General features: G+C 40.3%; 1 protein-coding gene across 2 annotated transcripts in view; it reads left to right on the forward strand.

Moving 5' to 3' along the window:
- Positions 1 to 14081, forward strand: part of FSD1L (fibronectin type III and SPRY domain containing 1 like) — a 59710-nt gene that overhangs the window by 43966 nt on the left and 1663 nt on the right. The window contains exons 8-13 of one of the 2 annotated variants that reach the window (XM_077817931.1): positions 366 to 464; positions 4026 to 4155; positions 6397 to 6429; positions 11626 to 11726; positions 12356 to 12607; positions 13799 to 13887. In XM_077817931.1, the coding sequence (XP_077674057.1) occupies positions 366 to 464; positions 4026 to 4155; positions 6397 to 6429; positions 11626 to 11726; positions 12356 to 12607; positions 13799 to 13887 (704 nt within the window). The remainder of the gene's footprint in view (positions 1 to 365; positions 465 to 4025; positions 4156 to 6396; positions 6430 to 11625; positions 11727 to 12355; positions 12608 to 13798; positions 13888 to 14081) is intronic. The other variant, XM_077817932.1, reaches the window with a different exon arrangement.

A 14081-nucleotide genomic window follows, 5' to 3' on the forward strand; every position in this document is an offset into this window, starting at 1 on the left:
TCACTTATTGGACCTACTTCTCTTGGTGAAAGACTAGCTTTTGAGCTTACACTGAGCTGCTGTTCATGTCTGGGACCAACATGGCTACAACAACACTGCAAACATAGAATGCTCAACTATACAAAACGCTTTCCGTTGAGGGGGCATCCTTATTGCAAACAAAAATGCTACTCAGTAAATGAATGTAGCCTCCAGATAACTGGTCAGTTACAGGGCCTTCCTATGCAGACCTGGGTCACCTTGTTTTTAGTTACTAGTCCTCATTATATACTAAATAAACTTTCCTCTTATTTTCTTAATCTAGAATATAAGGAACTAACCACAAAAATTATGTCTAACTTTAAGTGCTTCAAAATTTTTTTCAGGACTGAAATTTGATTCAAAATATATGAACTTTCGGGTAAGAGCTTGCAACAAGGCTGTGGCAGGGGAATACTCTGATCCAATGACTTTGGAGACTAAAGGTAAAATGACATGACAGTCTCGCATGAATGTGTAGAAAACAATATTGTAAACGCTGAGGAGAATTTAGCACTCTTTAGCTAGTCAGGCTAATGGATTTGAAATTCTGGTTCCAGAGAGATGAGGGATTTTAAGCTTAGACCTAGCTCACTAAGCTGTCACCTCTGACCCTGTCAGTTTAAAATATTTCTGGAGCCATATGTCCTTTCAGGAAAGTCATGGGTTCTTTTATCCCTTTTTTGTGTTTTTTTTTTTTTAAATCAAAATCTTCAACTCCAATATTATGCTGTCAGTTTTCCAGACTGCAGTTTCTCACTTACAGTTGACAGTGAAGGTTTAACTTTTTTTTTAGATTGCATGTGTGGTTTTGTTTTTGTTTTGTTTTTGTGTGGGTTTTTTCTCTTGGGAGGGTCTTTGAGGGTTTGTCACAACCTCCAGTCTACTTAAATCTAGCTCTTTCTGGAACCTTCAAGGCATTTATTACTAGACCTACAATCTTTTATAGAGAAGAAGAGTTTAAAAGTAGCTTTTCAAGAACTTCATAGCTGTAATTAAGGTGCTCAGTTTTATACTGAGGCATTCTAAAAAAGATGACCAAGTAGATGTTTTTTAGTCTGTTAGACTTAATTCTTATTGAAAACCAAAAAGATCAAACTGATGGGTTGTCAGGGTTCCTTTCCCACTCTGAACTCTAGGGTACAGATGCGGGGACCTGCATGAAAGACCCCCTGAGCTTATTCTTATCATCTTAGGTTAAAAACTTCCCCAAGGTACAAACTTTGCCTTGTTCTTGAACCCTATGCTGCCACCGCCAAGCATGTTAAACAAAGAACAGGGAAAGAGCCCACTTGGAGACGTCTTCCGCCAAAATATCCCCCCAAGCCCTACACTCCTTTCCTGGGGAAGGCTTGATAAAAATCCTCACCAATTTGCATACATGAACACAGACCCAAACCCTTGCATCTTAAGAACAATGAAAAAGCAATCAGATTCTTAGAAGAAGAACTTTAATTAAAGAAAAGGTAAAAGAATCACCTCTGTAAAATCAGGATGGTAAATACCTTGCAGATAGTCAGATTCAAAACATAGAGAATCCCTCTATGCAAAACCTTAAGTTACAAAAAGACACACAAACAGGAATATACATTCCATCCAGCACAGGTTATTTTACCAGCCATTAAACAAAAGGAAATCTAACGCATTTCTAGCTAGATTATGTACTAAGTAACAGAAGTTCTGAGCCTGCATTCCTGATCTGTTCCTGGCAAAAGCATCACACAGACAAACCCTTTGTCGGTCTCCCCCCCCCCCCCCAATCCGATTTGAAAGTATCTTGTCTCCTCATTGGTCATTTTGGTCAGGTGCCAGTGAGGTTATCCTAGCTTCTTAACCCTTTACAGGTGAAAGGTTTTGCCTCTGGTCAGGAGGGATTTTATAGCACTGTATACAGAAAGGTGGTTACCCTTCCCTTTATTTTTATGACATGGGTATTCTAGTTTGATATGTTGGCTGGCTTACCGACCTTTCAGTTTGCTGTTCCTGTCACACTTAAGCATTAAATTGAGGTCCAACAATAGAAAGAAATGCCTTTAAAATATGGTCTGCATTCAAAAAGAAACTAGCTGTATCTGCTTGTGCTTCCTAAACACTTTTTGGAACCTACACCAAATCCCAGAGATCATTGATGGATCTTGAGCATGTGCTCTTACAGCAGCAGGACCTCACCAATTACCTTAGATAATCTATATAAAAGGCTGTTTCACTACTACTATGTAAACTTCAAGAGAAACATCTAAAACAAAGCGGAGGCAATTTTCAGGACTTAATCAGATACAATAGTAGTAATCTTTACAAGAATTTGCTGCAACACAGTGGATATCCTGGAGAGCAGGGGGTTAATTAATTTAGAAAAATTGGCTAATTCATTTTGCTTCTGTAAGTGCTGCTTCATGGTGGACAGCTGCATTTGAACTGTATTGTACTGTCTTTCAATTGAACTCTACTGCAATTTCAACTCTTAAAGCAATTATTTAAAAAATAGGCATATTGAAATGCAAAATGGAAGTCTCTAATGTGTTCTAATTAAGTAGTACCTATTAATACGGCAATCACTGTTAGGCTCCTTCCTTTAGCTTCAGAAGCATAACTCCCAAGAGGCTCAATTATTTTGCTTAGTCAGCAATAACAAAGATGGAACTTGCTTAAATTCCAGTGGGACAGTGGATTCAAAGTATTGGCATAATTTTTTATCTTGGTTTTATATTGGGTAGCATGGGCCTCTGATCTCAATCTGTTTGCATATTGCTGTGGTTCAAGCTTGTGAATTGTGGACCCCTTGATCTTAAACACTTCTCCCTGCAGTAAATATAGTACTTGATGATGATAGCAGGACAGTATTCAGAGGAGAGATGAAAATCAACTCACTAAAATGATGGATGCAGCCGGTTGGCTATGTCTATTCTATGCTGTCTTTTTCTCTCCCAGGGTGAAGGATTTGACACTAATTACTACTGAGTCTTCTTTAGTTGCTTACATCCTAATGCCTGCTTTAATCTCTGCAGGTCATTTCGCAGTTCGACTGTCCCTATGTATTTGCTGTTGCTTCAGCTTTATTGTAATCAACAGATTATGACAGTTAAATCTTCATCACAGAAATAGCTTGCAGAAGACAGTGTGATATGGAGTGCAGAAGATGGGCTTAGTTTTTTTGTCACTATCTCTCAAATTATAAATCTTGGAGTATAGAAAGCGTCTCTGATTTAATACTAACATTTTAATTGCTGAGACTCACCGATTTGAAGGTGTTCTGTGTGGCATGGTTCCGAGACTACAGTTGGACTGGCTGGATTTCACTTGTTTATAGTTACAAATGTCAGACCAATTATAAGGCTACATTTTTGTCACAGGTATTTTTAGTAAAAGTCATGGACAGGTCATGGGTGGAAACAAAAATTCATGGCCTGTGACCTGTCCATGAATTTTACTATATACCCCTTACTAAAACTTGGGTGTCTGGGGGCAGCCTGGGGGTTGCTGTGGGGGTAGGGCGGGGGCAGGCTCCCTATCCAGCTCCTGGGAAGTAGTGACCCTAGCACCATGTGCTGCCTCCACTCCGTCCCAAGCCTCAGTTCTGCAGCTCCCATTGGCTGGGAACTGTGGCGAATGGGAGCTGCTGGGGCAGTGTCTGCAGGCAGAGGCAGCATGTGGACCTAGGAGCTGAGGAAGGGGAGTTCCTGTTGCCCTTCTGGGGAGCTGCCCCCTCCCCAAGCTCCTGCTGCTGTAGTGGGGTGAGGGGAGACCCAAGACTGCCCCAGCAGCAGTCAGTGCGACGGTCCCAAGGGCTGCCGAAGCTGCTCAGGCAGCCCCCGGGCCAGCCGTGCCAGGCTGCTGCAGAAATCGGAGGTCACGGAATCTGACCTTCATGACAAACATGGAGCCTTAACTATAATTACTTGATTTTTTTATAGTGCATTGTTGTCTACTACTCCTAATTTTTTTTCTTGTAGACAGCAGGGGGAGATAATCCATGTGTTTTTTACTCTTTGAAATCTTGTCTTGACCAGCACTTGTCTTCAGTTTGGACAATACATCATCTCATCTGAACCTGAAAGTTGAAGATTCTTATGTTGAGTGGGATCCTACTGGAGGCAAAGGCCAAGAAAACAAAATAAAAGGAAAAGAGAATAAAGGCAGGTGAGAACTTTAACTCTATCTGTAACCTGAAGTCTTAGATTGAATAAGGTTAATATGTTTAGAGTGGCAAACTATTTTAGGGCACTGTTTTTGCTTAAGATACTTAGTATATTAGTTTTGAATTAGCATACCATGAAACGCTGATTCCCTGGACCATAGGGTTGTATTAAAGATCCTTAAATAGGGAGTTGTCAGGTATTCCTGACTTCTTGGACTGTGGACACAGCCCAGGAAGTGAAGGGAGGAAAGTCAGTAGTATTCGTAGCTGGCACACTCCCGCCTCTGTGGGAGTTTGCATTACTCCTTATAATCTCCAGTCACTCATCTGGTTGGTGTAACTGTGGACACCGAAGGAAATTTCATCCGGACATTTCTATTTGGAAGAAATGTTGCTGTGATATAGGATGGGGAAGGCCCAAGAGAAGGATAAGGCATGTAGCCCCACTAAGAGGAGACATTCAAATAAGCCACTTCAAATATTTGAAAAGAAGCCAAATCAAGAGTTAGTTTTAGATTCAAGACCTTCTAACACCTACCAATCTGCTTTTGTGAATCCAAGGAGTTGTATAATAAATGTGGCCCAAGTCAAAGAGATTCAGCCATCTCCAATTATTTCACTTTTGGACAGTAATTATCTGAGCTTCAGATCTGACACACTTAAGTACGGTAGAACCACCAGTTCGAAGAATGACTGAGTCAGTCTTGCTAATATTGTATTGTAGATGGATGGAGTTGGATAAAACAAAAGAAAAACGGCATAAAGAGAACCAATCCATAGCCCTTTTTTGGAAAGAGTAGAGGTGTATTGGCATACCCTGAAAAGCTGTCCTTGACAGACATTTCCATCTCCATAGTCATGCTACATTCTTTGCATCAGTTGTCTGCCAGACTGCTGTTCTCAACCATGGAGGCAGGTTGCTTTCCATGGCATTGTATAAATACCGTTTTTTGTTTAAGTACTCTAGACCAGTGGTTCTCAACCTTTCCAGACTACTGTACCCATTTCAGGAGTCTGATTTTTATCTTGTGTACCCCAATTTCACCTCACTTAACTACTTGTGTACTTTTAAATCTGATTTTGTAAACAAGTGTTACAGCACACTAATATTGAAAAATTGCTTGCTTTCTCATGTTTACCATATAAAATAAATTGATTGGAATATAAATATCATACTTGTATTTCAGCATATAGTACAAACTGGTCATTGTCAGTATGAAATTTTAGTTGGCACTGACTTCGCTAGTGCTCTTTATGTAGCCTGTTGTAAAACTAGGCAAGTATCTAGAGTTGCTGTAAGCTCCAGAGATGCACATACCCCTGGTTGAGAACCACTGCTCTAGACTTTCAAGCTTGAGGTCATCTCAAACACACTGGATAAGGGAAAGGGGGAAGAGGCATAGTCTTGTACTTGAGTAGTCTTGAGTCTATTCATGTATTAGCCTTAATTATATAAGATCTGTCATACCTACAAGTGGTGTATATAGAGGTGTTTTGGCTGCCCTTAACTGCCTGTCAGTTTATCACTGTTGATGAGGCATTCCCCATGACTGTCAGCTGTTTCAACTTCTAAACTTACTATCTTGCATCAGATATGGACAGTAAGGGATGAAATGGGTAATCTGTCAATTAAAAAATGGAATGAACTTCACATAGTAGGATGCAATTCCAGTTTGGGCTGCCTCATGGAACCATAGTTGATGAATGAAGGAGAAAGGATACTGATATTTCTAAACTATTGTCAGTGAGGTTACCAATATCTTTTGATAGCAAGTTGAGTAAAATATCTGTGAAAGTTAGGTTTCAGAGTAACAGCCGTGTTAGTCTGTATTCGCAAAAAGAAAAGGAGTACTTGTGGCACCTTGTGCTCAAATAAATTGGTTAGTCTCTAAGGTGCCACAAGTACTCCTTTTCTTTTTGTGAAAGTTAGAGGGCTGTGCAATAAAGATTGTAGCCTTTACTAAAGATTAAGCTTTACCAGAAGGCCAAATCTAGTTAAATTATCTTTTTCTCTAAATATCATATAAAATCTTACTTAGTCAAGACTTATTTGTATAATTACGAACATCTAATGTGACACACATTCAGTTACCTAACATTAAAACAATAAATGCCTTCCTGGCTGCTGGTGGTTGCCAGTGGTGTGACCAGTTTTGAAAGGCTGATAAGATTTGTCTCTAAAGCTAATGTGTACAATTTTTAGTAGTAACCTCTTTTAATGATTGCTTATTTCTGTCTGACAGTGGCCAGATTACAGTACTGAAGAACAATACAAGGTGATAACTTACAACTTTTCTAGTTCTAGGATCTAGCCTCTAGCTTTGCTGAAAATCTTCAGAGTTTTTCTTTTTAATACTTGCTCTTTCTCTAGATAAAACATGAGCCTATCCAACAGCCTTCATCAGTAACCAAGACAGTACCTTTTTTTTTTTTGTCTGCTTTTATTTAATGGGTTAGTAATCTAATCTTCATCCATGGGGAAGGTTGATGCAGTCCCCGTTCTCCAGAGAACAGCCTGTTACCCTAAGAGTGGGATATGCCATAACTCCTTTGAATCAAATGGAGCTGTTCATGCTCAAGTTTCAATACAATCTAACATTAATTTATATTACCATTGTGCCTAGAAGCCCCAGTCATGGACCAGGACCCCCTTGTACTATGTACTGAACAGACACAGAACAAGACAACCCCTGCCCCAAAGAGCTTACAGTCTTTAATTCTTAGTTCTTCAAGTGCTTGTTCATGTCAGTTCCAGTCAGGTGTGTGCGTGCCATGTGCACGACAGAAGCTAGAGGAAAAAAATCTTCCAGTATCTGTAGATTTGGCCTGGGTACCCCCTGGAGTCACGCCTTCATGGTGCCCAATATAGGGCCCTGCCAACCTCTCTCCTCCTCCCCGCCCCCCCGTTCCGTCTTACCACCTGTGACAGCTAGTTGGAACTCCCTGTTTCTCTTGCCTCAGCAAGCGTGCTTTTGCAATGTTCATGTATACAGTTAGTGTTAGTTAGTTAGTGTAATAGTTTTTCTTGTGGGGGGGGTTCCCCTGATGTTTTTTGGGGGACACCAGCATATGCTTCCGTCTCCAGGCTTTACACAATGCTCGGACTGTGGCAGATTTATGCCGAAAAGTGACCTGCACACTTCGTGCTTGAAGTGTCTTGGTGAGGGGTACCTTTGAGACCATTGCAAAATCTGTAGATGTTTTCACCCCAGCACTCTTAAAGACAGGGAGAAGCACCTCCGAGTGTTACTTATGGAAGCAGCACTTTGGCCTCAGTTGGAACCTGGCGCAGCAGATCCGGCCTCAAGTGCCACATCCTCAGTTCGCAGTGCTCAGCACAGTCAACGTGTGAGCTGGTGCCGAGAAAGGACTCTGCCAGATACCCTCGGTACCACCATGGTTCCATCCACAGGTCCCAGACATCGGTGAGGCACCGTTCCCATTCCCCAGTGCCCCACAAAAGGAAAGGCCGACAGAGGACACTCCCCGACCAGGTCTAAGGACTAGTTGGCCAGCAAGACCCCATCGGGCACACATTCAGTGGGGACTCCGTTAATTCCTGCCCTGGGACGAGTCCAGTTGAGTCCGGGCCGCACCACTCACCGGCCTACTGCCGCAAGGCGTTATAGCTCCCTTCATGCCAGAGGCGTTTGAGGCAGCAGCAAACCTTTTGGCGCTTACGGCACCACCTTCACCTCCTAGGCAGGTGAGGTCGCCGGCACCGGTTCCAGGCACCATATATTCTGTGGGCAAACCGGTGGTGATGTCTGCCATAAGACCACCGTCTCCGTCTCATCGGCCTGCAGCACTGGCGACCCATGTGGGGGAACCACTCCGGTCTCCCAGTTGGCACCGCTCTCCAGCATCAAGGGGCTCCGCTCCTCCGTGGTCATCAGAGACCTCTGTTTGTTTGTTTTATGGGATCAAAATAGAAATACACTGTTGCCCAGAATCTCCTGTATCTTCCTCCCCCTTGCACTTCTCATCATGCATACATGTTATAAACTTGACTGCCTGGAAGGTCAGCAGCTTTGGGGAAAAACTGCTCCTGAGATTAGTATATTGTCCTTAATTTTAGTTTCAGGAACCATGCCAAAGAGTAACTTCTTTTTCTGCTACTGCTTCTAGAGACCACCACTACTTGTTCTGTTATCTCTTAGATTTCTGTGCACTGCTCCCTTCATGGACATAAGATTGTTCAACGCATAGAAAAATTCTAGCCAACTCTCGATATTTTTCTCTGCGGAAGGAGCCAGTCACCCTGCCCAGTCTAGCATGTAAGGTAGGCTCTATTCCAGGAGAAGCTATTAGACAAGCTTTCTGGTTCTTCATGCTGGAGGCTTGGGAGAAGCTACTGCCCTACCTTCTGTTCTGGACTGTCTTTCCAAGACCTGCATTCAAATAAAATTTGAAGAAGGCCCAACAGCAAGTGATAAGCTAACAAACTTGTTTTGTGCCCATTTTATCCCAGACTTACTCCTCTGATTGGTAGTTTGTGTGAAAAGGACAGCTTAATTTTTTAAAAATACACTATCTTATTTACTCATTTTTATCCAAGATAGTAAAGGTTACTGTGTGAACTGTTAAAGGCTGTTGGAGTCATGTGGATAAGGTCAAACCATTGGATGAAATGGTCATTTACAGACCACTTTTTTTCAAATAAAGTAGCATATTTTCAAAGTTTGAAGTAACTTGTTCAAAATTGAGTGGAGGAAAAATCCCAACTTGCAAAATGTCTGCTTTTATTATGCTGCCTTTGTCTGTCAAATGAGTCTCTAAATGACCATGTCACTTTCTGCATATCTTGTTGGAAAATCATCTAAAGGAAAATCTAAGCCCTCGCTTCTGATAGACAGAAGCGGATGGCTTCTCAGCAGTGGTGTACGTGGAGCAGGATGGAATGTTGCAGTGGATATTTTCCCCTCTGAAAATATGCTTTAATTCTTGGCTTTGCTGTTTTTCATGCTTTCACTTATTTCCTTTTCTTTTGGTAAGTAAACTGCTACTTTTTATTCCTATTTATCACAAGCCTTTAAAATGTTTCAGTTGGCTTGCTTAGAAACTGTTACATGCTGCTTTTAAAGTACCATTATCTTATTTTATACCCTCTTCTTGCAGTATTGTAGCCATGTTGGTCTCAGGATATTAGAGGGACAAGGTTGGTGAGATAATGTTTTATTGGACAAACTTCTGTTGGTGAAACACAGGCCTGAAGAAGTCTGTAGCTCAAAAGCTTGTCTCTTTCACCAATAGAAGTAGGTCCAATAAAAGACTATCCCACCTACCTTGTTCCTCTTTTTGCAAGCAGTTTAGGAGCTGCTATGACATCCTACAATCTGGCAAATTCAAGCCTGCTTCTTAAGGTGTATCTAAATTACAGTCAGGTCAGGGGATATGACCAAGTGTATTAGCACAATTTGAGAACACTATTAATCTGTCATGCAAAATGCTATAATTGGTCTCTGAACAGTTAAACGCTGGAAACTTGAGACTATAGGCATGCACTTGAGGAACAAAATTCCATTACTCTGCTATTACACAGAGTGATGTTATAGTTAAAAAAGATGTTGTCATTTCAGTATAGATTAGAAATAATTCATGAGGAAAAAGTGTTAAACTTTTATAAACAGGAATTATTGTGAATTTTCAAAAATAACCAGGGACTTAAACATCATCCTACAGTGTCAGCAACAGAAACACTGCAGTATTGTGCTAGCAATGAGAGATACTAACAATTAATTAATTAAATTACCTAGTTGTAAAGTCAGTGGAGACAAGGCACAGGTGATCTTTCTAGCATTGTACCTAAACAAGGTCAACACCATACCCGCCACCACATTCATAGTTGACCTTGCCTAGTTGCGTTGTGGCGTAAACGACAGAACATTGTTTCTGCTAGGATTTTGCAGTGAGATAACTAAGCTGTATGTTCTCGCTGTAAAAACGCTTTCTTTTTTTGTGGTGGTGGTGAAGATACAGCCTAAGTCATCTAATCTGAATGAAAAGCAAAACATTGCATTAATAGTGAAAGGTAAACTTTAATCCAAGTTGCCTAACTAAGCAGTCTTTTTTTTTTTTTTTTTTAAGTTCAATGAAATCTCATTTTCTGTTCAGACTCTCCCTTCTCAAATCTTCACTTTAGGTGAAGATAACCTCCTCAAATGCCCTGTCTAGGCCTGAATTACTAGAGTTGTTGTGGTGTGGGGCTTATCTAAAGAACAGTGAAATGTTTAGTCTAACTAGATTCTTTCTAAAATATTGGTTCCCACCCAACTGATTCCCTCTGTAAAGAGGGATAAAATGCTGTAAACAAAAACAAAATTTTACCCTGTCCTGTTATTTCTGGAGCACTTTTCTCTTTTGAAGTCTGATTAGAGAACATAGGCCTTCCTTGGTCTTGCTTTAGTACCTGAAAAATGCCCTATGAAACCCCCCCCCCCCCTTTTTTTAAAGGTTCTGTTTCATAGGACTTCTGAGTACTTTCACACTACATGTCTGAGAGTAGATATATTAATGAATGTAACAGCCTTGAGAGGCTTCTCCAGTATGGTAACAAGTAGACCATATCTACTCCCCTACATTTTTTTGGTCTGATCATCATTCTTGAGTGGAAGAATATTGCTTTATAAGCTGGTTTTAATGCATTAAAAATTCTTGAGCTGCTGAATCTTAGCAAGCTTTTTCCACCTCCATCATCTATTGTATTTCTGTAAATATTAGATACTAGCATCAGGCCCATTATATTCCATAAAAGACTTTAGATCTTCAATATCTCCTTTAAAAGATTCTCTTTAGTGTTACTGTAGCATTGTTTGCCTCTTGGAGTCTTAAACTTCTCTAAAAATATAATAAAGTGCACATAGGATTTATCAATGGGTGTATAGTCCTGCTGCTTTTTTCTGCAAGCAACTTAAAAATTGCAGTGACATTCTAGGCCGTGTTGTGATGAACATCAACACTTTGTCTCATGCTTCACTATACACCTGAATATCAATAAGTGACCTGCCATGTTCATTATTTGCCATTTTCCAACATCTAAATTTGTTATCAAAACTTTCTAGGTTTCTGCAAGCAATGGGGGGGAAACTTATTACCTCTTGCATATAATTTGAATGACAGATGGCTCATTTAAATTCTAAATTTTGATTTTACTCTCCTCCCATTCACTTGTTCAACTTCTCCTGGCTTTCCTCTTCACTACCTCATCTTCATTAAATCTTTTTTGTTTGCTTTTCATCATCTTCCCTCTTAGTCAGCCCTCCTTGTGCATGATCCCTAGCTCACTTATATATAGAAGGGTTTATAGTGCAGCTAATGGCTGGTCCAGCATGCCACTTGAAATTGCAACACAAGCACCTAACACTTCAGGCATGACTCACATAAAATAATCTGTATCCTGCTTCCTGTCCATTATTTGACTGGTCTATAAACTTCCCCATACTGGAGTGCAAATTATTTTATTTCTTTTATAGAAGTGGCACACCATCTCCAAAGAGGACATCTGTTAGTTCGAGGTCACCATCGATAAGGGGCAGCAGAGATCGCTTTACTGGTGAATCGTACACAGTGTTGGGTAGGGTGAATTTTTTGCTTTAACTCTTACTTAGTGTTGAGCAAGGGCAGATAGATCTGGGTTTCCATCAGGAGACAATTTGTAGCTTGTAATCCCAAGGTTTTTCTGACAATGACTTCTGCAACCTGGGCTCAGACTGGGATCTGTACGCTAGATTCTCCTTTTCAGATCTGTGCAGAGATCCTTTTGCTCATTCAGGGAGTGAAGATACTTATGTATGCAGGAAATTCTAGCATTTAAGAAGTAGCCTTTTACTGTAAGGTTATCCAAAAGATAGCTAAAATACTTCTGCTAAATGACTTTTCTAATGTGCCAATTGTAATAGCATCAAGGTGCACTTGTTTTGTTAAATACAACATTCTGTTAAATTACCTGTTTTCGGTAGAGAGCAGAAAAAGCCTCTCTGTTCCACCTTTACTGAATGTGATGAATATACACAAGGTTTCTAATCTTAAATTTATTGGATTTTGGTCTGTTTCCACTAGGCTCACTGTCTACAACCTCTAAGTCTTTACCTAGTAGTTATTTCTTGAGTAGGCTTCATTGTTTTGCCCAGTGAGAAGTCTATCCTGTACTGCATGCGTCGGCGTAAAGAATAAAAAAACCTCTACATCTGTGGTCTGTTACAGGAGACACTGCTATTGAAAGTGGACAGCACTACTGGGAGGTGAGAGCCCAGAAGGACTGCAAATCCTACAGTGTGGGAGTAGCATATAAAAATCTGGGAAAATTTGATCAACTGGGAAAGACTAACACAAGCTGGTGTATCCATGTCAACAACTGGCTACAAACCACCTTTGCTGCAAAGCACAATAATAAAGCCAAAGCCCTAGATATGACTGTTCCGGACAGAATAGGAGTGTACTGTGACTTTGATGGAGGTAACTTTATATTGTTGTGGACTTCATAGATTGAAATTTAGTAATGGATGGGTATTGCCAAATTGCAGGAGTACATAATACTGTAAATGTTGTGGAAATACATTAGGATTCAACCTTAGTTTACACTCCTCTGCCTTTTCATGGTGAGGAGGGACACTATATTGAGAGAGAGATGAAGGTACTGTACATAACTGTCAAATTACTTAACTCTGATTTTCAAATGGAGCCATGAACACTGGAAACTTTTCTGTAACACAAATTTAAAGTCTGGATATAATGTGTGAGGGGAGACTTCTGAAAAATGGCGAAAACATTCAGCGAATATGGAACTAAGAGAAATAGACCTACACCTTGTCCTACCTCTCACAACTTACTTGATAAATAAGTAGTGAAGGGTTATGAACAGAAAAGTAGTTGTTTAATGGCAATATGTTGTAAATCGCTGTTCCATTTTCAGATACCCAGATGAACTTGGATTAACCAAAAGATGACTTTAGCTATTTCTCAAATGGAAAGAGCAATAAAATGAGACTTTTAAATACTACCTAGACAACCAGTACTGTGGAAACTGCCACTAGAATAAAACTAAGGTTGGAGGTTACCTGGGCTTACGGCCTTGGGCTTTCTCTTTCCTTGCAAGTTCTGCGAACTGACTTGCATTGCCTTCTCAGTCCTTACTTTGCAATGCTGCCACAGATATTTTGGACAGCTGCTGTTCTTACATCTGTACTGTACTCTTTGGCCACTGACAGTAGGTGGTGACCTTTTCTATGCAATAAGGTAACCAGGCTAACACACAGCTCTGTAAAGAGGGTAGTATTTGATTGTTTGCTGAAATAAGGAAGTGGACTATATGGCACTAATTGAAATTCCTTTTACCTTAGTAAGAGATGTCTTTTTTTTTTTTTTATCAAGTACCAACTCCTCGAAGCAACCCCTAACAATAGCAGGTATAAGAGCTTGTGAACTACACATGTAAAACCCACATCATACAGCTCCAAATTCCAGGAATGAAGAGTAAGAAATTTCTTGCTGACATCTGCAGTATGTTGACTGCCTAAGTGGTACCTGTCACTTTGTATCCTCTTTTGGGGCTCCAATTCTTCATTGTTCAGAACAATTTTGGATTTATATCCTCTTGTTAACACCAAGTTTCATATATAATTTTTAAAACTTGGTTTTCTCTTTCAGGTCAGCTCTCATTTTATAATGCAAGTTCAAAGCAGTTGTTATACACCTTCAAAACAAAATTTACCCAACCACTACTACCAGGTTTCATGGTCAGTACCCAATTAACTTCACTTCTATTTTTAGCACTAATATGTTTTGACCTCTGTTTTGGTTGTCTAACACTTGGCATATGGGATTCTTGAGAGCATTTTCTTTGAGAAGCTCTCATCTTTTGTTTGTGGTAGCCCTTCATTGTGCAGCAGGGGAAGTCTAAGTTTATATCTCAACAGAAGCTTAAAAATCA

This window comes from Eretmochelys imbricata, chromosome 5 (genome assembly GCF_965152235.1).
Source record: "Eretmochelys imbricata isolate rEreImb1 chromosome 5, rEreImb1.hap1, whole genome shotgun sequence".
Lineage (NCBI taxonomy): Eukaryota > Metazoa > Chordata > Testudines > Cheloniidae > Eretmochelys > Eretmochelys imbricata.